This window comes from Sinocyclocheilus grahami, unplaced genomic scaffold, assembly GCF_001515645.1.
Source record: "Sinocyclocheilus grahami isolate Dianchi unplaced genomic scaffold, SAMN03320097.WGS_v1.1 scaffold872.1, whole genome shotgun sequence".
Lineage (NCBI taxonomy): Eukaryota > Metazoa > Chordata > Actinopteri > Cypriniformes > Cyprinidae > Sinocyclocheilus > Sinocyclocheilus grahami.
Genome location: NW_015506051.1, coordinates 92096 through 113741, shown reverse-complemented (window position 1 = coordinate 113741; position 21646 = coordinate 92096). Strand labels below are relative to the sequence as shown.

The 21646-nt window shown below is 42.6% G+C and overlaps 2 protein-coding genes across 2 annotated transcripts in view; one reads left to right on the top strand and one right to left on the bottom strand.

The window, feature by feature from the left end:
• tek (TEK tyrosine kinase, endothelial) overlaps positions 1–7189 on the top strand; it is a 30178-nt gene extending 22989 nt beyond the window's left edge. Inside the window, exons 18-23 of the mRNA XM_016248253.1 lie at positions 5365–5478; positions 5555–5625; positions 6396–6436; positions 6529–6625; positions 6697–6796; positions 6904–7189. Coding sequence (XP_016103739.1) covers positions 5365–5478; positions 5555–5625; positions 6396–6436; positions 6529–6625; positions 6697–6796; positions 6904–6978 — 498 coding nt within the window. The 3' untranslated portion in view covers positions 6979–7189. The remainder of the gene's footprint in view (positions 1–5364; positions 5479–5554; positions 5626–6395; positions 6437–6528; positions 6626–6696; positions 6797–6903) is intronic.
• Positions 7190–8636: 1447 nt separating this feature from the next.
• LOC107563392 (MOB kinase activator 3B-like) lies at positions 8637–21646 on the bottom strand. The gene is made up of 4 exons (XM_016248251.1): positions 21611–21646; positions 18361–18847; positions 10619–10821; positions 8637–9346 (listed from the first exon to the last, which is right to left on the bottom strand). Exons 2-4 carry the CDS (start codon positions 18776–18778, stop codon positions 9317–9319), a joined length of 651 nt encoding a protein of 216 aa, XP_016103737.1. The 5' UTR covers positions 18779–18847; positions 21611–21646; the 3' UTR covers positions 8637–9316.

Below are 21646 nucleotides of genomic sequence, written 5' to 3'. Positions count from 1 at the left end.
CGCGCCGCGTAAACATAAAACCCTGTCTGCATTTGTGATCGGAGAAATGACAAACAACAAGTGCTACTCTACACTGCTCAAAAAACTTGCATTTGAATCATCAGCTGCAAATCCTTTAAATGTGGTGTGCTGATCTAGGGATTCTTCGTCGCTCACGTTATGTCCACCGTGGTGCTTGCATTGCGTGGCTTACACGATCAACTACGACTGCTTAACCGGGCATTATTCCAGTAATATTGTCCAATGAGCGACTGTTGCGGCGTCGCCGTTCGTCTCAGTGCGGGGTGAACTTCAACTTACTTCGCTCGTTGAAGCGATAGTAATTTAAACAATAATTTCCTTCAACTAAATCAGAAAAAGACTGAAGTTATATTGTTTGGCCCTTCACACCTTTTAAATAATCTAAGTTCTACCCTGGGCCCCCTTCAAGAAAACATCCGCGATAAAGTTAAAAATCTGGGAGTTACCCTTGACCCGGAGTTAAAATTTGACAAACAAATCAATTCTGTAGTTAGAGCCAGTTTTCTGCAGCTTAGGGGACTTCGCAAGCTTAAAATATTCTGCGCTTTAGTGATTTGGAGACCGTTATTCATGCATTCATCTCAACCAGGTTGGACTATTGTAACGCTCTATATGCTGGAATAAATCAGTTCTCGCGCTTGCAACTAGTACAGAACGCCGCGGCTTGTTTTTTAACAGGAACAAATAAGAGAGAACATATCACACCTGTGTTAGCATCACTTCATTGGTTACCTGTTCAATTCAGAGTTGATTTTAAGGTTTTAGTATTTGTATATAAATCACTTCATGGTCTTGCCTCTACTTATATTTCAGATCTTCTCCATTCCTACTCTCCTGAGAGAACACTTAGATCTTCCACGCAGATGTTATTAAATTCCAAAATCTCGACTTAAATCCAAAAGTGACAGGGCTTTCTCAGTTCTTGGTCCAAAGCTCTGGAATTCCCTACCATTGTCTATTAGACTATCCCCTACTCTATCCACATTTAAATCTTCTCTTAAAACATGTTTTTTTCTCAGACATATGCTTAATTTGATAATATTTTAGCTTTAATTTTGTTTTATTTTGCATGGTAATGTTTTGTTTTGTTTAACTTTATTAATTTTTGTTCTGTTTTCTTTTGATTTATTTTATTAATATTTAAATTGTATTGTATGAGGATGTTTTTGTCTCGTATGTTGTGCAGCACTTTGGTCAGCATTTATGTTGTTTTAAAGGGCTATATAAATAAACTTGACCTTGACCTTGACCTTGGATTAGGCTATTTGGTTTCATTTAGTGTGAATCTCTGTTTTCAACGACTCTGATAAGGCTAACGTGATATGCGGCCGGCCAACATTATGCCAAGCAGTAGCCTATAAATTTGGATGTTCTCACATTTAGATCTAACATTTAGGCTAAAATATAACATTACATATTTAAAATATATTTTAAATATATGGCCTATTTATAGGCTAACATTCATATTTATTTGTATATTTAACATAAGATTTAACATATGTATTTACAGAATTTAGATCAACATTTAGATTTACGCTCTAAAAATCCTTATTTTTTCTGCCCAAATGCTGGGTTGAGCCATTTGGGTAATTTTTGGGGGGATTATATTTTTCTGTGTTTGGGTACTTTTTGTGCTTCCCAGCTCCTGGGTCAGACATGACATAACCCATTGTTTGGGTAGCCTAGTTTTATGCAGAGCAACATACATGTGCGCGGTGTGAATAGACGTATAACGGAGAGACGTTTTCGAGTTTTACGAGTGAATGTGCACATTTGAAAATAAAATATTATTTTACTCTTCACAACTACAAACCTAGAACTTATTTTAGCATTGTTATTTACTTATTTAATTGCTTTATTATTATTATTATGAAGTAGATCTTATAATTCTTATGAGCGTGTGCGTGACAGTGATTCGTGCGCAAGCATGTCAGTGTGTACGGCATCACAGTTGATCAGATGCGTGTTAAAGTTGCATTCATTACTATAGCAACCCCCCTCATACACACACACACACACACACACACACACACACACACACACACACACACACACACACACAGTTGCAGAGGGCCCCGCACATCAACTTCGCACAGGGCCTCGCACCCCGCTAATAACACATTAGGCCTACATATAATTATCACAGAAACAAATCCACTGAACCGCGGCAACAAGTAGTGGTGTTTTCGGAATCAGCGTAACCTATTTGAAGGAATCAGTTGAATGGATTGAACTCGCTCGTTAAGACAGTGACTTGCCGCCACCTAGTGTCTGTTTTAGGGATGGGAAGATTCGCTCGGTGCATCGCCATAAAAAGTTAACGATGTGATGCATCGGTTTAAAAAGTGTGCATCGGCTACAAGTTGTCATTTATATCGCGATGCATCGTTTCTAACATATTTGCATCGGTAAAAACCGATTCATTTATATATAATTACTAGTGGATGCGCTATACTTTTATTGTTTAGAAAGTGACCAATATTGTATATGCAGATTGATTTCTCCTCTCTAAACTGTTTCTCAAGCGCGCTCTCATCACCGCTGCTGTGTGAATATGTGTATCACAACACCACAGGGACCCGAGGAAAAACTGGGATTAAAGTCCAAAACCTGACTTGAAATAACCTAACTAATCAATCGGGGCTAAAGCGGTTCCATTAACGACAAATGAAATTCACACAGTCTCACTAATTTGTGCACGCTTATTCTTAAGCAGACGTTAATGTCGATCATGGATCAAATCTATCCAGCATGACAAACAGCGAATATATCTGTGCTGTTTAATGCATCTGAGACGTTGTGTTTTCCTCAGTGCATAACTGGCATGCCACAGGTATATTCTTCATCTGTAAATGTGAGAAAGTCATGCAAACAAATCCATTGTGCTGTCAGGAGTGAACGAGCGCTGATGCACGCATGCGCACTAAACAGACAGAGCACAATCGAATAGGAGTGCAATAATTTCCGAGTAAAATATACATTTTGCAAAAAAATTTGTTTTTGGATATTAATAATTACTAGTGGATGCGCTATACTTTTATTGTTTAGAAAGTGACCAATATTGTATATGCAGATTGATTTCTCCTCTCTAAACTGTTTCTCAAGCGCGCTCTCATCACCGCTGCTGTGTGAATATGTGTATCACAACACCACAGGGACCCGAGGAAAAACTGGGATTAAAGTCCAAAACCTGACTTGAAATAACCTAACTAATCAATCGGGGCTAAAGCGGTTCCATTAACGACAAATGAAATTCACACAGTCTCACTAATTTGTGCACGCTTATTCTTAAGCAGACGTTAATGTCGATCATGGATCAAATCTATCCAGCATGACAAACAGCGAATATATCTGTGCTGTTTAATGCATCTGAGACGTTGTGTTTTCCTCAGTGCATAACTGGCATGCCACAGGTATATTCTTCATCTGTAAATGTGAGAAAGTCATGCAAACAAATCCATTGTGCTGTCAGGAGTGAACGAGCGCTGATGCACGCATGCGCACTAAACAGACAGAGCACAATCGAATAGGAGTGCAATAATTTCCGAGTAAAATATACATTTTGCAAAAAAATTTGTTTTTGGATATTAATTGTGTCTTTTGTAGAATTTAAAACCTACATATAAAGTGTATTTTTATGATAGCAGTAACTGTAAGTGGACTTGTAATATGTAAATCAAATGTAAGCTAGACACAGTACTAATTACTAAACTCAGAGACCAGGTCAGTTTCCCAGCATAAGTTGCCACAGTGACTAAGCTTTAATCTAGGCCTATGTTAAGTTTGCTTTATGGAACCAAATCATTTGAGAATGAGTCAGACTAACTGAAATAAGCCTGGCTTATTTGGTTAACTTGGTAAAAATAATAGAATGTGAGAGAGTGGTAATATCATTGTGTTGCTGTTGGTCAGTAGAGGAGCTGAGCTTAGCCGGACAGTTAGCCTGCTTTAGACCAGGTCAGTTTCCCAGCATAAGTTGCCACAGTGACTAAGCTTGATCTAGGCCTATGTTAAGTTTGCTTTATGGAACCAAATCATTTGAGAATGAGTCAGACTAATTGAAATAAGCCTGGCTTATTTGGTTAACTTGGTTAGCTTAAACAGGCCTCGAGGCATTAAAAGTGATCATATTTTCTCCATTGCATCATATTGCATCGAATTGCATTGTGTTGAATCGAATCGGAATCGGATCGCACTGCATCGTGACGGGTGTATCGTATCGGTAGCTGCTTCATATGTAGCTTTAATGTATCGTATCGTTGGCTATGCATCGAGATGCGTATCGTATCGGCCTCAGTCATGAGATGCACATCCCTAGTCTGTTTTAGCTTCATATTAAACGTATCATTTAATTGATTGACATATTGACTTGTTTCTGCCTTCAAAATTAAAAAAATTAATTTCATAACATTGTATGCATTTGTAGGCTAATTGCAGTGTAAATGCATTCAGTAATGATGGCTCTGATGGCTTTTGTTGACACTGATTGGATTTTTACTAGTAACAGCCCTTTATTATTTTAACTGAATTTATCGATTGGAATTAAGACCGTGGCATTCCATATTCATGATGCATACATTTAATACGGTTTTTAAAAAATGCCCCTGGACGTCAGTTTAGGGGTTTGTTTCTGATGCTGTCAATGTTGTTTTTGGAAGTTACATTAAAAAATGCAGTTAGCTCAAATAGCTGAGGGCACAGGACAGGCGCTGTTTGGATGAGCATGATGCTTGTATGTTCAGTGCATGGCGTGTGTTTCACTAGCTCCGTTCCCATGGACACCTTTTGTTTTACCTGATTCTGGATATAAATAAATGTGGAAATAAATAAAAGTGGAAATAAATAAATGTGGAAAACAATGGAAAAATACATAAGGAAATACAATTATAAATAATTATACATTTTTGCTTTTTTACATTTCTTTGTACATTTCTTTATTTCTTTCTAATTATGGCAGGATTGGCATTCCATAGTAAAGCAGCTCTACAAGACAACAGTGTGATTATTCAGATCAAGTCGTGTTCAGTGTTGGTTCTTGAGTGATTTCCTGCATGCTGAAGCTGTGCTTGTTTCACGTCTCTCTCGACTTTTTCTTTCTTCGGACAGAATGAAATCATGCGCACTCTAGTCGATATGTGAGTTTGTTTCAGTCACAGTAACGTTACATGGAGGCGGTGTGGCGTATAGTGGCTCGAGCTCTCAGGACCGTTGACCGGAGGCTTGCTGGCTACAGCTTTGCACCACAGCACAATTAATTACCTCCAGATTAAAGGCTGTAAAACGTGAATAACACTCACAGAAACAATGACTATCTGCTTCTCCATGAATATTTTTCTTTTGCAGTTTATCCACAGAGATCTAGCAGCCAGAAACATCCTGGTGGGAGAAAGCTTTGAGGCAAAGATCGCTGATTTCGGCCTGTCCCGAGGTCAGGAGGTTTACGTGAAGAAGACCATGGTAATGATCCGAAGGCCGCTGTTCTTGTCATGCGTTACTGAACATGCGTGATTTTAACATGCGTGTTTCTCTGCAGGGGCGTCTGCCAGTGAGATGGATGGCCATCGAATCTCTCAACTACAGCGTTTACACCACCAACAGTGACGTGTAAGAGTCTGTGTGTGTTTGTGTGTGTGTGTGTGAGAGAGAGAGTGTGTGTGTGTGTGTGTGTGTGTGAGTGCGAAAGAGTGTGTGTGTGTGTGTGTGTGAGAGAGTGTGTGTGTGTGAGTGTGTGTGTGAGAGAGAGAGTGTGTGTGTGTGAGAGAGAGAGAGAGAGAGAGAGAGAGAGAGAGAGAGAGAGAGAGAGAGAGAGAGAGAGAGAGAGAGAGAGAGAGAGAGAGAGAGAGAGAGAGAGAGAGAGAGAGAGAGAGAGAGAGAGAGAGAGAGAGAGAGAGAGAGAGAGAGAGAGAGAGAGAGAGAGAGAGAGAGAGAGAGAGAGAGAGAGAGAGAGAGAGAGAGAGAGAGAGAGAGAGAGAGAGAGAGAGAGAGAGAGAGAGAGAGAGAGAGAGAGAGAGAGAGAGAGAGAGAGAGAGAGAGAGAGAGAGAGAGAGAGAGAGAGAGAGAGAGAGAGAGAGAGAGAGAGAGAGAGAGAGAGAGAGAGAGAGAGAGAGAGAGAGAGAGAGAGAGAGAGAGAGAGAGAGAGAGAGAGAGAGAGAGAGAGAGAGAGAGAGAGAGAGAGAGAGAGAGAGAGAGAGAGAGAGAGAGAGAGAGAGAGAGAGAGAGAGAGAGAGAGAGAGAGAGAGAGAGAGAGAGAGAGAGAGAGAGAGAGAGAGAGAGAGAGAGAGAGAGAGAGAGAGAGAGAGAGAGAGAGAGAGAGAGAGAGAGAGAGAGAGAGTGTGTGTGTTTTGTGCTGAGAGTAACCGTGTCTCTCTGCTCAGGTGGTCGTATGGCGTCTTGCTCTGGGAGGTGGTCAGCTTAGGTCTGTCACACAATCAATGCAGTCAGAGTTCAAGGTCTGATAATATCTGTTTCTTTACTTGCATGATGTGATTTGGTGGCTTTGATTGGCAGGTGGAACGCCATATTGCGGTATGACGTGCGCGCAGCTGTACGAGAAACTCCCGCAGGGCTATCGGCTGGAGAAGCCGCTCAACTGTGACGACGAGGTGTAAGTCTCAAACACCTGTGTCCATCTGCGGATGATAGAGTGGAGATGAGTCTGCTTCTCTGTCTCTGCAGGTATGAGCTGATGAAGCAGTGCTGGAAGGAGAAACCTTACGAGAGACCTTCATTCGCTCAGATCTTGATGTCACTCAATCGTATGCTGGAAGAGAGGAAGGTATGAGATCCAGAGATGGAGCATTATTTGTCTTCCAGTCGAAGTGCTCTGACGGATTTCAACTGCATATTGTTTTGCTGTAAACGCTCTCCTCTCGTTCTCTCCAGACGTACGTCAACACGACGCTCTATGAGAAGTTCACATACGCCGGCATTGACTGTTCTGCAGAGGAAGCCGGCTGACGCTTCGCTGCTACTGTACAAATCTCAGAGTGCTTAACGAACGCTTAATTAGATCCTCTGAGCAAGATTCAGTTTTACACACGTTGTGTTTCATTAGTAAATGGCTACCGGATCATATTTCTTTTATGTTGTGTGAGATGATGACTGGAGATACTGACAGATGTGTGACCTATGTATATTTCATTGTTTTTAATAAAAAGCCTGTCTTAGATACTGCGCGCCAGCTTGTTTCTACATGTACATACTGCTTTGTGCAAAATAGACCTGTAATGGAAACGAACGAGCCCACAAAACCTCTGGAAAAGCTTCTAGTTTTGTAGCCAAATAAAACAATTTATAACGGTTTCTTAGCACACGAAACAAACTAGAGCTGCATTACAGACAAATAAGAGTACATTTTCCACTGATAAGTCACATGTTTTTAATCGACCTCTGATTTTATCCACATTCTGTCTCATTGTAACACTAAGATCATCTCCAGTCACAGTATGAGCATGCTGACTAAAATCAGTTTCACCTTTATTTGTAAAGTGCTTTTCACAATACAGATGGTTTCAAAGCATCTTTACAGAAAAAGCATTCTAATGATAGTGTAATTTGGCTCTAATGAATCTTGCGTTAAATCAGGAAACTTCCCCTAATCTTCAGCTTCAGGTGACTCTCAAGCAAATCAATTCTGCTGACAACACAAGTGTCATCCGCATGTGTTTTTCCCCAGGATTAAAAAAAAATTAGCATTAGTTTTGGTAAAAGATCAACAGGACATTTGTCTTTTGTCCATTTCACCACCCCATAAAGATCAGACGCTGTTGTCTTCATGGATTCTGTCAGTCTGCAGCTGTAATGTATTCATTCACGCCACATGAAGACGGGTCCTGAGCAGGACACACGGGTCGTTCCTCACGGCTCTCCCTCGGCCGGCTCCCTCTGTGTCATGATCACACACACCTCGTAGACGCGGAAGGCAGCGAAGCCGGTGGCCAGCAGGGAGGCGGCGCCCAGAATGTACCACCAGTTGAAGAGGCCGAAGGAGACTCCTCTGACGATGCAGTAGAGACCGAAACACACCAGAGCCACGGCGGAGAAGAGCTGCACACACAGCGGCGGCCCGGACGAGGACGGTTTCTCACCCATGATGAAGCCTGCGGCCCTCACGCTCTAGCACAGACCTGAGAGAGAAAGCTTGAGGAGAAAAACAATGTGACTAATGATTAGGATTGCCTGAGCAGTGAAATCTAAGTGAGTCGGTGTCATGATGAAGAATGAACAGCACAAGAGTCTTCGTCAGGAGCTCCAGCGCAGCACTGAGATGCAGACGCGATCGCTGGCTCTTATATCAGCCTCCGCTCACAAACCTGAGATTAAAGACAGCAGAAACACCCGTCAAATCACTCAGGGCCTAATCCAGTTGAAGAAACTCCAGCTTCTATTACGCTGACTTGCAGGTTCATGTAATCAAGGTAAGTGCCGCTGATAAAGAGCTTATAGACTGAAAGTTAGGGTTTTTCAGGTCGACTAGAGATGCTTTGTGTTGCTGCACTGAATGCAGAGACAGAGATATCAGTGCAAGGACACGTAGAAGTATTACAATCAAATATTTCAGCTACATGTTCTCATAAATGTTGGGAGCGATACAGTTAAATACAATCAAAATATTCTTTATTGCATTATGAAATTTACAGGGTCACGTTTCAAACAAAAAAAAGTTGGACGAGAGCTTAAAAGTGGAACTCACACAACACCAATTAAACAAATGATATTAGTGGTTTTATTGCAAATGAGAGATTTGAACAGAATCAGTGCAGATCCGACAGACACTGTGTGACCGTTTCACTTCTCCTCAAACTAAGATGAACACACTGTCAGACTGTGGTTGGCCAATGAATACTGACGACCAGTTCACAGAATTACTGTCCGTGGCTGAACTGAGCATCAGATTTATCATCAAATGATCCAGTGACTAAAACTAACCCTTCATTTCAGAGCAGCACAAACAGAAATAAAGCAACATGGAGATGAATGAAAGCAGCTCATCCAAACCTCACAGAGCTGAACGTTAAATGAAGGTGTCCACGTCTTGGTGTGGATTTGAGCAGATGGCTGAATGAAACATTAGTCCTCTGATTGCTCTGTTAGCTCAGTGTGAGTAACACGCCTCGCCGCTAGATGGCGCTCACTGTCAGTCTCTCAGCCTCATCCTTACAGTTCAGTGTGGTTCAGTGATGATGTCACCAGGCTCTGGGACCTCATCTCCACGGCAACGTCCAGTTCACGGATTAAAGCTCCTGAGAAAAGCCTCTCAGGTGTGAGTGTTTGGAAACGGTCCAGACGCCGGTGCTCACAAACACATTCTAGAGGTCATTTCTTTCTGAAATCCCCAGAGAGAGAGAATTACATTAGTGCTATATCTCACACACACACACACACAATATCTCACACGCACTCACACACTCACACTCACGCTCTCATGCACGCACACACACTCACGCACGCACGCGCTCACACTCACGCACGCACGCACGCACTCACACTCACGCACGCACTCTCACACTCACGCACGCACACTCACTCACGCACACACACTCACTCATGCACTCACTCACTCACACTCAGGCACACACACTCACTCACGCACACACACACACTCACGCACGCACGCACACTCACTCACGCACACACACTCACTCATGCACTCACTCACTCACACTCAGGCACACACACTCACTCACGCACACACACACACTCACGCACGCACGCACACTCACTCACGCACACACACTCACACGACTCACACACACTCACTCACTCACACGCACTCATGCACGCACACTCACTCACACTCACACACGCACGCACTCACACTCACACACTCTCACACGCACACTCACTCACACTCACGCACACACACTCACGCATGCACGCACTCACACTCACTCACGCACGCACACTCACACACTCACACACTCACTCTCACGCACTCACACACACTCACGCACACTCACTCACACACACACTCACGCACTCACACACTCACATGCACGCACACTCACTCACACTCACGCACACACACTCACGCACGCACGCACTCACACTCACGCACACACACACTCACGCACACACACTCTCACACTCACTCACGCACGCACACTCACTCATGCACTCACACTCACGCATGCGCACGCACTCACACTCACTCATGCACGCACACTCACTCACACTCACACACACTCACGCACGCACACTCACGCACGCGCACACACACTCACTCACGCACGCACACACACTCACACTCATGCACGCACACTCACGCACGCACTCACACTCACTCACGCACACACACTCACACTCACACACACTCATGCACGCACACTCACTCACTCACTCACACTCACTCACTCACTCACTCACTCACGCACTCACTCACACTCACCCTCAATACTTCAACTGTAAAATAATCAGCATCAAGAACATGATGAAAAAATTAGCTTTCGCTCATCAGCAATTATTCATGAATTCAGGAAGGTTTTATCCAGCTGAATCTATTGCAGAAGATTCATTTCTAACTGAATAATGAAATGATGCTTTATTATATCTATGCCATGGACTTTAAGCAGACGTGAGAGTCTGGTTCTGTTCTCACCAGCGGCTCCAGTTCTTTGCGCTCTATCAGGTTGAGTTCGGTGGAGAAGTAGTAGAAGTGCTTGTAGCAGGTGTTGACGTGCGCTTCGGCTCCCATCAGGAGGATCCGGTCGAAGTGATGGATGTAGACGTGCACGAACACACGGAAAAGACGGCACAGGATCTTCTTACAGATCTGGATGAAGTTCTTTGGGAAGGGAATTCCTGAAAGACCAAAACACAAAGAGGAAGAATGAATGTAGAAAAAAAGAGAGGAAGTGGCAGAGGATGAAGATGTGGAGCAGACACCTCTCATAACCAGAGGACTAGTTTAACAGTCACAGGAATTAAATACAAACATCATCTGAACCTTCACTAGTTCGGCTCACAAGTCAAGTCACCTTTATTTATAAAGCGCTTTATACAATACTGGTTGTGTCAAAAGAAAGTGAAAGACTGTACATGTGGCTGTTGTGTAAGCGGACATGAGTTTGTGTGTTTGTGACACTGAATTAGTGCCTTTGTTTCCTAACAAAAGCTCATTATGTTCTGCTCATGGCCGAATGAAACGCTCCTTGTTTTCAAACTGTCGAGCAGCATTCAGATCACAGATCAGCAGCTCTTATGAATCAATGAGACTTCAGACTCACTTTACTCTGGACCACAGAAGCAGAGCAAGCTGTTCAGCGCTCTGAAGAACAGGGAAACGTATTTCATCAAGCTTTCAGGTCCATTTTCCTCCTGAACCTCTGAGTTCTCATGATTCTTTCAGCCGTAAACAGCTCATTTCACTGAATAACCACAGATTTCACGTTTCAAGCCATATAGTCTTCAGTACTGGAGTCAAAAACTAAAGACTCAGAATGACTTACTGAGCATGATATTAGTCAGGTTAAAGCTGCTGTACAGTATCTGTACAGATGATGGCGTGACGCATTGCTCGCTGTTTTATAGTGAGTTACGGCTGTGTAATTTAATTATCCACAGCTTGATGATATCTTCATAAGACTGTCTGAAAGCCTAGTCAGCGCAGGATAAGCCGAGCTGCTGACCGGTTTAGGCTCTCAGTCATGTGATCGGTTGGGGAGGGTGGGTTGGTTACTGTAGGTCGTCAGACCTCTTAATCTGCTCAGAATACGGCCTGAAAAACACAGTACTGTGCACATTTATATGCTGCAGCTCGATGAACCTTCGCATTCTGAAGTAGAGTTTGATTCACAGCACTGATAATTCTAGACAGAAGTGCTAATTATGAACACGACCGGTTTCTATTGGACACCTAACAACATAATCTGGGTTTAGGGCCAAAGACAGCGCTTCACACGGTCCGACTACTCAGGATTTTATTTCAACCCGTTGTTCGGCTCACAGTCAGTTTAGATCAGGCACTCAATCCTGATCCTTTCTTCCTGCAAAGTTTAGATCCAACACAAGAAACAACTAATCAATATTTAGAGGTTTATTGTTTATTACCAACACTGGCCCGTATCGGATCTGGCTTAAACTCCATAAAGAAGTACTCGCATCACAAACAGACCTTTTAAATGCGTCCCACATATATTCCAGCATCAGCGTCCCAGAGCTACAGTGCAGAAACATGGAAACCCGAATAATAGAGATCCACCGCTTTACTGTGAATCATTAAATCAACACAAAAAGCACAATATATTCAAAATCAACTGACAATAACCGAGAAATCAGTCAATACAAACAAACAGCTGGAACAAACTGTAAAAAAACTGTCCATGGATAACTTAAAATTCTCATTTCCAAACACTCTTTAACAAATCAGAAGACAACCATTAGGAACTAAACCGATAACTCACTCGTTACAGTATAATGCACTACCTACAACAGGTCCAAACATCACATGCTAAGTACATTTTAACACAGAAGTGAGAGAGATGCCATCAAACCACAACGTCCCATAGAGATCTGATTAGAATCTGTGAAAATCATCGAATCAGTGATTGAGCGGATTGTCCTGTCTGGTGAAGTCCACTGACAAACAAAATCAAGAATTCACCAATTAGAAAAATTCTGCAAAAATATTCTACAGATCCACAGGAACACAACAAATCAGCTTCTGCAAGTGGATCTTAAAGGGGTCATATGATGCGATTTCAATTGTTCCTTTCTCTTTGGAGTGCTACAAGCTCTTGGTGCATAAAGAAGATCTGTAAAGTTGCAAAGACTAAAGTCTCAAATCCAAAGAGGTATTCTTTATAAAAGTTAAGAGTCAGCCACGCCTACCTAAAACGGCTCGTTCTAACACCCCCCCACATATCTACCTCACTATGTGGGAAGATTTGCATAACGCCGCCCAAATGTTCACGCAAAGAAAGAAGGCGTAACTTTTATTCTCGCTGTAGTATTGTTGCCGCCGTCATGTTGTGAAGACGCTGTGTGTTTCGTTGTGAAAGCGAAACTCCTTTGTTTGGTCTTCCAAAAGAGGACGATATCCGCTTTGTCATGCCTGGAGCTGATCCGTGCTGGTCTCTGAGGAAATACATCAACTTTCACTGTGGAGCGCCGGATCGGCTTTCACCGTGGACGAAGCAGAGTCCAGCCCGGGGTCGTCACATGTGGTTGCCGCAAGCCTTCCCCCCCACATGTCTACCTCACTATGTGGGAAGATTTGCATAACGCCGCCCAAATGTTCACGCAAAGAAAGAAGGCGTAACTTTTATTCTCGCTGTAGTATTGTTGCCGCCGTCATGTTGTGAAGACGCTGTGTGTTTCGTTGTGAAAGCGAAACTACTTTGTTTGGTCTTCCAAAAGAGGACGATATCCGCTTCGTCATGCCTAGAGCTGATCCGTGCTGGTCTCTGAGGAAATACATCAACTTTCACTGTGGAGCGCCAGATCGGCTTTCACCGTGGACGAAGCGGAGTCCAGCCCGGGGTCGTCACATGTGGTTGCCGCTCCTTCGTCGAATCTGCCGGCCGTGCCGTTCTCAAGCCCATGCCTCTGTTCCACAACACTGTTCCAGAACTGATTCTGGGAGAGTAGACTACAATGCCGGCTGTTCTGACTCACAGTCTGTAAGTTAGTTTTCATTTAAAGGATTTGCCACTGATGATTCAAACGCAAGTTTTGAGCAGTGTAGAGTAGCACTTGTTGGTTGTCATTTCTCCGATCACAAATGCAGACATGGTTTTATGTTTACGCTGCGCGATGCAACGCAATGCGCAAAAAAGACAGTATAAGTCATTATAATCAGTAATTATGTCCCCACTGGATGCAACTAATGCCTGGTTTATAATGGGTTTTAATGTGTTTGTCTCGTCGCTCCGGCCGGACAGGGCATCATCACAGTATGGTGAGGGGCGTAACATTTCCATCTCACGCATAGCAGCATCATATGACCCCTTTAATGCAGTTCTCATGAGGTGAACACAACGCACACGCGTGTCTGTGCGAAACCCTGTCTACATCACATTTACACATCACATTACATCACACCAGCACTTCTTTTATTAGTAGGATTCCTTTTATTCTTATCTTCATTTAACATTATGGATTTTACCTTCAACTATACACTGCATTGTTTTCTCTTTTATTTATTAATGGGAATTGATTTACATTTTCAATCTGATTTACAAGTTATCTGTATAACTTGTTTATCAATCTGAAAGTACGAATATCTGTCGTGTCAGTAAAGCACATTAACCCTGAGCTGTGAGGAGTGGAGAGTGCTGTGTTTCAGTATTTCAGGCCGCTGCGGATCACAACAGGGTTCGGTTACAATGACAGCTGATGTGTCTTCTGGGCACCTGATGGCCTTGAATTATTGACAGCATGTCGGTGATTGTGTTCCAGTGAACGAGACCTTCTGCCCTCTGTGATGAACGACTAGGCATGGGCCGGTGTGAGATTCTGATGGTATGATAACCTTAGACAAAAATATCACGGTTTCACGATATTGCGATTACAGCTCTAAAATATGTTATTTTTAAATGTCTGGACAACTTTTTTCCCCCCACTGAACACAATATATTTTATTTTTAAGAAACATATAGAACATTTTTGGAACAGTAAACATGTCAGGCTAAATAATTAAATTCTTCTAAATTAAGTGCAGTCACTTAAGTGAGCCTAAACCTGCAGCTCAACAAGGTTTTTGGAGACATGTTCGCTTTCTACACATTCATCTTTCAGTCCAAGTTATGATGCAGGAATGTTCACCTTTCCCGGATTAAGTTTGGAGCGGTGAGGTACGAGGATGTGAGCGCATACACGCGTAAGGAAAGAGAAAGCACGAGTGTCTCACACACACACACACACACACGCAGTCTCTCCGTACAACACTGTCGAATCTGCCGGCCGTGCCGTTCTCAAGCCCATGCCTCTGTTCCACAACACTGTTCCAGAACTGATTCTGGGAGAGTAGACTACAATGCCGGCTGTTCTGACTCACAGTCTGTAAGTTAGTTTTCATTTAAAGGATTTGCCACTGATGATTCAAACGCAAGTTTTGAGCAGTGTAGAGTAGCACTTGTTGGTTGTCATTTCTCCGATCACAAATGCAGACATGGTTTTATGTTTACGCTGCGCGATGCAACGCAATGCGTAAAAAAGACAGTATAAGTCATTATAATCAGTAATTATGTCCCCACTGGATGCAACTAATGCCTGGTTTATAATGGGTTTTAATGTGTTTGTCTCGTCGCTCCGGCCGGACAGGGCATCATCACAGTATGGTGAGGGGCGTAACATTTCCATCTCACGCATAGCAGCATCATATGACCCCTTTAATGCAGTTCTCATGAGGTGAACACAACGCACACGCGTGTCTGTGCGAAACCCTGTCTACATCACATTTACACATCACATTACATCACACCAGCACTTCTTTTATTAGTAGGATTCCTTTTATTCTTATCTTCATTTAACATTATGGATTTTACCTTCAACTATACACTGCATTGTTTTCTCTTTTATTTATTAATGGGAATTGATTTACATTTTCAATCTGATTTACAAGTTATCTGTATAACTTGTTTATCAATCTGAAAGTACGAATATCTGTCGTGTCAGTAAAGCACATTAACCCTGAGCTGTGAGGAGTGGAGAGTGCTGTGTTTCAGTATTTCAGGCCGCTGCGGATCACAACAGGGTTCGGTTACAATGACAGCTGATGTGTCTTCTGGGCACCTGATGGCCTTGAATTATTGACAGCATGTCGGTGATTGTGTTCCAGTGAACGAGACCTTCTGCCCTCTGTGATGAACGACTAGGCATGGGCCGGTGTGAGATTCTGACGGTATGATAACCTTAGACAAAAATATCACGGTTTCACGATATCACGATATTGCGATTACAGCTCTAAAATATGTTATTTTTAAATGTCTGGACAACTTTTTTCCCCCCACTGAACACAATATATTTTATTTTTAAGAAACATATAGAACATTTTTGGAACAGTAAACATGTCAGGCTAAATAATTAAATTCTTCTAAATTAAGTGCAGTCACTTAAGTGAGCCTAAACCTGCAGCTCAACAAGGTTTTTGGAGACATGTTCGCTTTCTACACATTCATCTTTCAGTCCAAGTTATGATGCAGGAATGCTCACCTTTCCCGGATTAAGTTTGGAGCGGTGAGGTACGAGGATGTGAGCGCATACACGCGTAAGGAAAGAGAAAGCACGAGTGTCTCACACACACACACACACACACGCATGCAGTCTCTCCGTACAACACTCAAACAGTGGCAACGTTTTTAAAAAATGTTTTTATAAATGTCGTGATTTTGAACAGATGTATTTTTGAAGGACAATTTTTGAAGGATCATGTGACACTAAAGACTGCAGTACTGGCTACTGAAAATGTAGCCTCTCCATCACAAGAATAACAGGAGAGTTGCTGCTGTGTGGTTTGAGTTTGAGCTCCGTCAAGTTAATTCTTTATCGTCTATTTTTTATCTTGTCAATTTTATACACCATCATTTTCATTTCTATAACGTGTGAATATATCCCCTATCGTATTCTACAACAAAAACAATCAGAGCGCCTTGTTATCACTAGTTTTATTTTGATTTCCAGAGTCCGCTAGGAGGGGCCGAGGGGTCGCTCTTCGCTGCACACAACAGAGGGAGTCCTGCACTTTCCGTCTTTGAGGACACGTTAAAAAAAACTGTGCATACCGCAGGAACGGTATAACGAAAAATTATAGTGGTTTTGAAACTTGACTTTTCCAAACCGCGGTACACCTTGAAACCGGTTATCGTCCCATGCCTATGAACGACCCACAGGAACGACAGCGGTGGGTTTTCTGTGTGTGTATATGATCTCATGGAGGGTTACACCAGACAGGGTCACTAAGTGCAAAGAAAGGCATTGGAAAACTCAATGGAAATGAATGGACTAATTCTTAACAACTCAAGACAACTGGTCACATACAAATCAAAGTGAAAATCACTTGAAATGAGGATCTGTTTTGTTTTGTTGAGTTCTGATCTGTTCTGCAACCATCATGACACCTGTGGTGTTTACAGAGGAGTTGAAGATTAATGGTCCAAAAAGACAAGAGATCATTACAATTAACAACCAAAGATGCATCGAAATGTAATAAATCCATCACCAGGCAGAAAATTATAAGACGATGAGTTTCTGGGAGTGATTTAGACATGCGCTGATCAACCAGTGTAGACACGCTGTCTAGAAAAATCCAGAAGACAACTGACGTGCAGCACAGGCATTCATACAAACGGCTTCATAAAACTTTGCAAATATAAAGTTTGTTACAAATGCAACACTTTTAAAATCTTTCCCGTGAGAGAATCCCCAGAACTACAGCTAAAGACCAACGATTTTGCTCACTTTTGCCAGGGTATGAAATGATCACTAAAACACTTTTGCAGCACTTTTGAAATCCTTTTATTTTTAGACATTCTTGCAGTTTAAATCTAGATTAAGACCCATCTCTTTAACCTGGCTTATACATAACACACTAACAGATTTGAATATTAGAAATCCGTTAAAGGATTGTTAGGCTGCATTAATTAGGTCAACCGGAACCGGGAACACTTCCCATAACACCCGATGTACTCGCTACATCGCTAGAAGAATGGCATCTACGCTAATATTAGTCTGTTTCTCTCTTATTCCAACTCGAGGTCACTGTTGCCACCAGATCCAGTCTGTATCCAGATCAGATGGTCACTGCAGTCACCCGGATCCAGTCTGTATTCAGACCAGATGGTGGATCAGCACCTAGAGAGGACCTCTACAGCCCTGAAAGACAGCGGAGACCAGGACAACTAGATGAGCCCCAGCTACAGATCCCCAGTGAAGACCTCGTCACCTCGACCACCATCAGCACGAGACCACGAGAACCAGACGAGTCCTCTGCACAATCTGACCTGTGCTGCAGCCTGGAATTATGCTGGTTTGGTCTGGCCAGAGGAGAACACTTAATTTCTGGCAATATTGTCGGCTTGATTGCACAGAGACTATTGGAAGAGAGCTGAACTGGATGATGAATCACCGAATCATCAATGAACTGACTTTAACTGAAAAACTGACCATTTTCTATTGTCCTATTGATAATGCACTTGCATTATCAGCACATTATTTTTCTGTTTAATACTGTAAACCTGCTTTAACACAATCTGTATTGTATAAAGCTCTACAAATAAAGGTGGCTTGACTTGACTTGACTTAAACGTTGCAATTTCAGCAACAATAATATTCATATCAAATATAGTCAAAAACTACATTTATAATATTTCAGAGATGCTGATGGAACAGAGAAACACTCACCGATGCTGGTGGGGAAGATGTCCTCGTTATTGATCTGCATCTCTATCCAGTCCATCAGCAGGTTCATGTACTGCGGTGCCGGCAGCGGCGTGGGCTTCTTGTACTTGTGCTCGTCCTGCCATCGGTACTCGTAGCGCGGGCCGCCGGACATCACCGGACAGCTCTTATCCGTGCAGAACTCGCACACCGTGCCGTAGATGAGGTTGATGCGGTTGAAGAAGTCCACCACGTGCACGGCCACCCAGTCGTTCAGATCCTCGCCCTGAGGCAGCTTCACCGCCGCTCTCAGATCCAGCCCCGAGCTCAGAGACGCCTGCGCCCGCTTGTGCAGATCGAAGCGCTGCGTGCCCGGCTCGAACTTACGCTTGGGCCGGAACGTCTTGTCTTTGTTAAACACTTGTTTGAGTGCGGTGGACATGATGTCTTTACCTTCAGCGGGTGAGTGAGTCTGGAAGAGTCTGGATCCTCTGCGTTAAGACATGCTCTCCTGAAAAACAAGCGAGCCGCAGTTCAGAACCTGCCCTCACACGCTGATGGGTGCATCTGTACAGAAGATTCAGCTCATCTGTCTCCAACTATAAATGGGCCATTCTGTGTCAAATCAACCAGAGGTCCCCCGCTCAAATTTTTGATTTTGCTCATATTTTTTCTGAAGAATGATAAACATGTAAAGTGATGAAAACCAAAATATTAAATGGCATGGATGGATATTTACTGAGTAACACACAGTTTTGTAGAGGGGGATCAAAATGACAATTTTCACCTGAGATTCAGAGCCAGATTACAGAGGTGTAAAAATGACTTTAGAAAGATGGCAGCATCATAATGTTGCTTTCACACAGAGATTGGTAGGTCTGTTAGTAAAATCTGTTGACTTTAATGATCTGTGTTGCATTATATGCCAATGGTGGTGACCATTCAAAAATGGGGAAAGAGCACTTTCAAATCTTTTCTCCAAAGTTTGCAGGCCTGTAACTCAAGAAGTATTAAATATATCTTAATGCCCTTTTAGATATTGGGTCTTAACAAACTTTCCTTTTGGCTTTTTCATTTTTAAGGCCCTGTTTGGTTCAGTTACAGAGATATTGGAATTTCAGTATGGCCATAAATATTATTTTTCCAAAGTTTGCGTGCCTATAAGTCAAGTAGTATTAAATATACTGCAATATGATTTTAGATTCTAGTTCCTAATAAACTTTTCCTTTGGAATCTTCATTTTCGAGGCATTTTCCTACATCATTCAGTCCCAGAGATATGTGGTTCTCAATGCCGCTCCATGTCCAGATTGTTGCACATTACCCATTTTCAGTGGTCGAAAACCAAATGTTGGTTAGTTTCTGAAATTTGGTTGATTTGACATGGAATGACCTAAATATGACTACAACAACTATTTAGACTAACAAACACACACAGTCAAACATTTGGCCACGCTTTAATGTTTCTCGTGAACTTAAACACCTATTGGTCTAAAGGCACTTCTGCTCGTAGACAAATATGAGTAAAAGGAAGAGAGTGTTTTGATCGTGGATACTGAGATGTTCCTCCCTCAGTAGTGTGCACAAAGCATCCCAGAGTGAGCAGAGCTGGGATCTAGACAAGCTCAAATATAAGAAAGTTTTCATTTGTTTTGATCACTACATTGTTCCCATCCACATGTGAAAGTAAGCACAATAGGGCCTTTCGCACCGCTTTAGTTCCAGAACTAAATGTACAGTACTAAAGTACTGGGACGATTTTGCGCAAACTATTTCCCAGTACCATTTAAAGGGTTGCATTCGCACCAACAGTTGCTGTGTCCCAATTCAAAGACCGCATCCTTCGGAGGACGCTCCGAGTCTAGCCTTTGCAGAATTTCCTGATTGCGCCAGCAGGTGTTCCCGATTAATGCTCCTGTCGCGTGGCAATGGTGCGAGAAGAGAGCTGCCATCCTGAGATTTTATAATCCTGCAGTGCTGACATAAATCATGACGGCCAATGAGTGAATCTGTTGCATCTGTTGTGCTTGAGGCCAATAGTCGTGCGATGACCTCATCCTGAAGAGATTCTCCAGCAAAACATGCTAGTCGACAGATTCAACACCATCTAAAACAAGAGATCCAAGCCAAAAGACACAGCCAGATGTCATAAGGTGTGATGTGAAGGGTTTTAAGACTTTGGTTGTATTGGATTTGACATCTGTGCCGCAATCCTAAACACACTCCACATCGCCGTCATGACAGGAGTCATGTTTGGATCAAGACTACTGTACTCATTTCTGAGAGGAACACAGGGACAGACATTCCCACACCTGAGCTTCACGAACTGATGCCAAAAACACAGCAGAGCTTGAAGTGTCTGGCTGTTTCTGACTCTGAGAATCGGGTCTGTCATGGTGCCTTCAGTCAAACAGATACAGCTCATCAAGACGACACCGAGACATTTTACAAATTTGCCTGTTTTCTACATTCTACCGTTTCCTAGCCAGTCAATGTTTAACTCTCATTACGTGCCCTAGTCTTCAAACAGAGCAGATAACTAACCGCACATTCTTGTGATCTGAGTCACTGTGCAGAAAAATAACAGAATGCACAATTAGATCTATCTCAGGTTAATTGCTGTGGATAAAAAGTATCTGCAAACCAACGAGTAATAAACATTCAATCCATCTCAATCTGTAATGCTTTCACAAACACTTTTATACAATGCATCTATTCATCATCTATGATCTCAACCAGGACCAGGTCACATGAAGACATCTCATCTCATCTCATCTGATGCATTAGTCTGTCTCACTGCTGTAAGAGAGCATGTCTGTCCTTCAGGGTTACTTCAGCTGATCTGTTCAAAACAAACCCAAAGCACTCATCTCTAGTTCTGAACTCCTTCCTCTAGTTATGAATGAACACCTGACTAATGCAAAAGCTGTTACTAGAGTTATATTTACACTTCTGCATGAGGCTAAAAGGTGAATCGTTATTATCAATACAGAAAAAAGTTATTTACAGGTTTTATATCTCAAAAGGAAAGTCGTGATACAGCTTTCAGATTATCATGATACAGAAAACATTCATATTAGACTCTGTAACTGGTTCTCGTCAGCAAAATGTACATTTCGTGTAATCCAGATCTCACTAACTCAACACTATCCCAAAACACCTGAGCCTGAAACGGGATGATGGGCACGAAACACAAAACAGAACATCAACCGAGTGATATGACCCGTCATACGAGAAGTTTGTGAAAATGCGAGAAAAGGTTGAGTAACACTTACCGTCACTGCTGTTCCGTGTGTGTGTGTGTGTGTGTG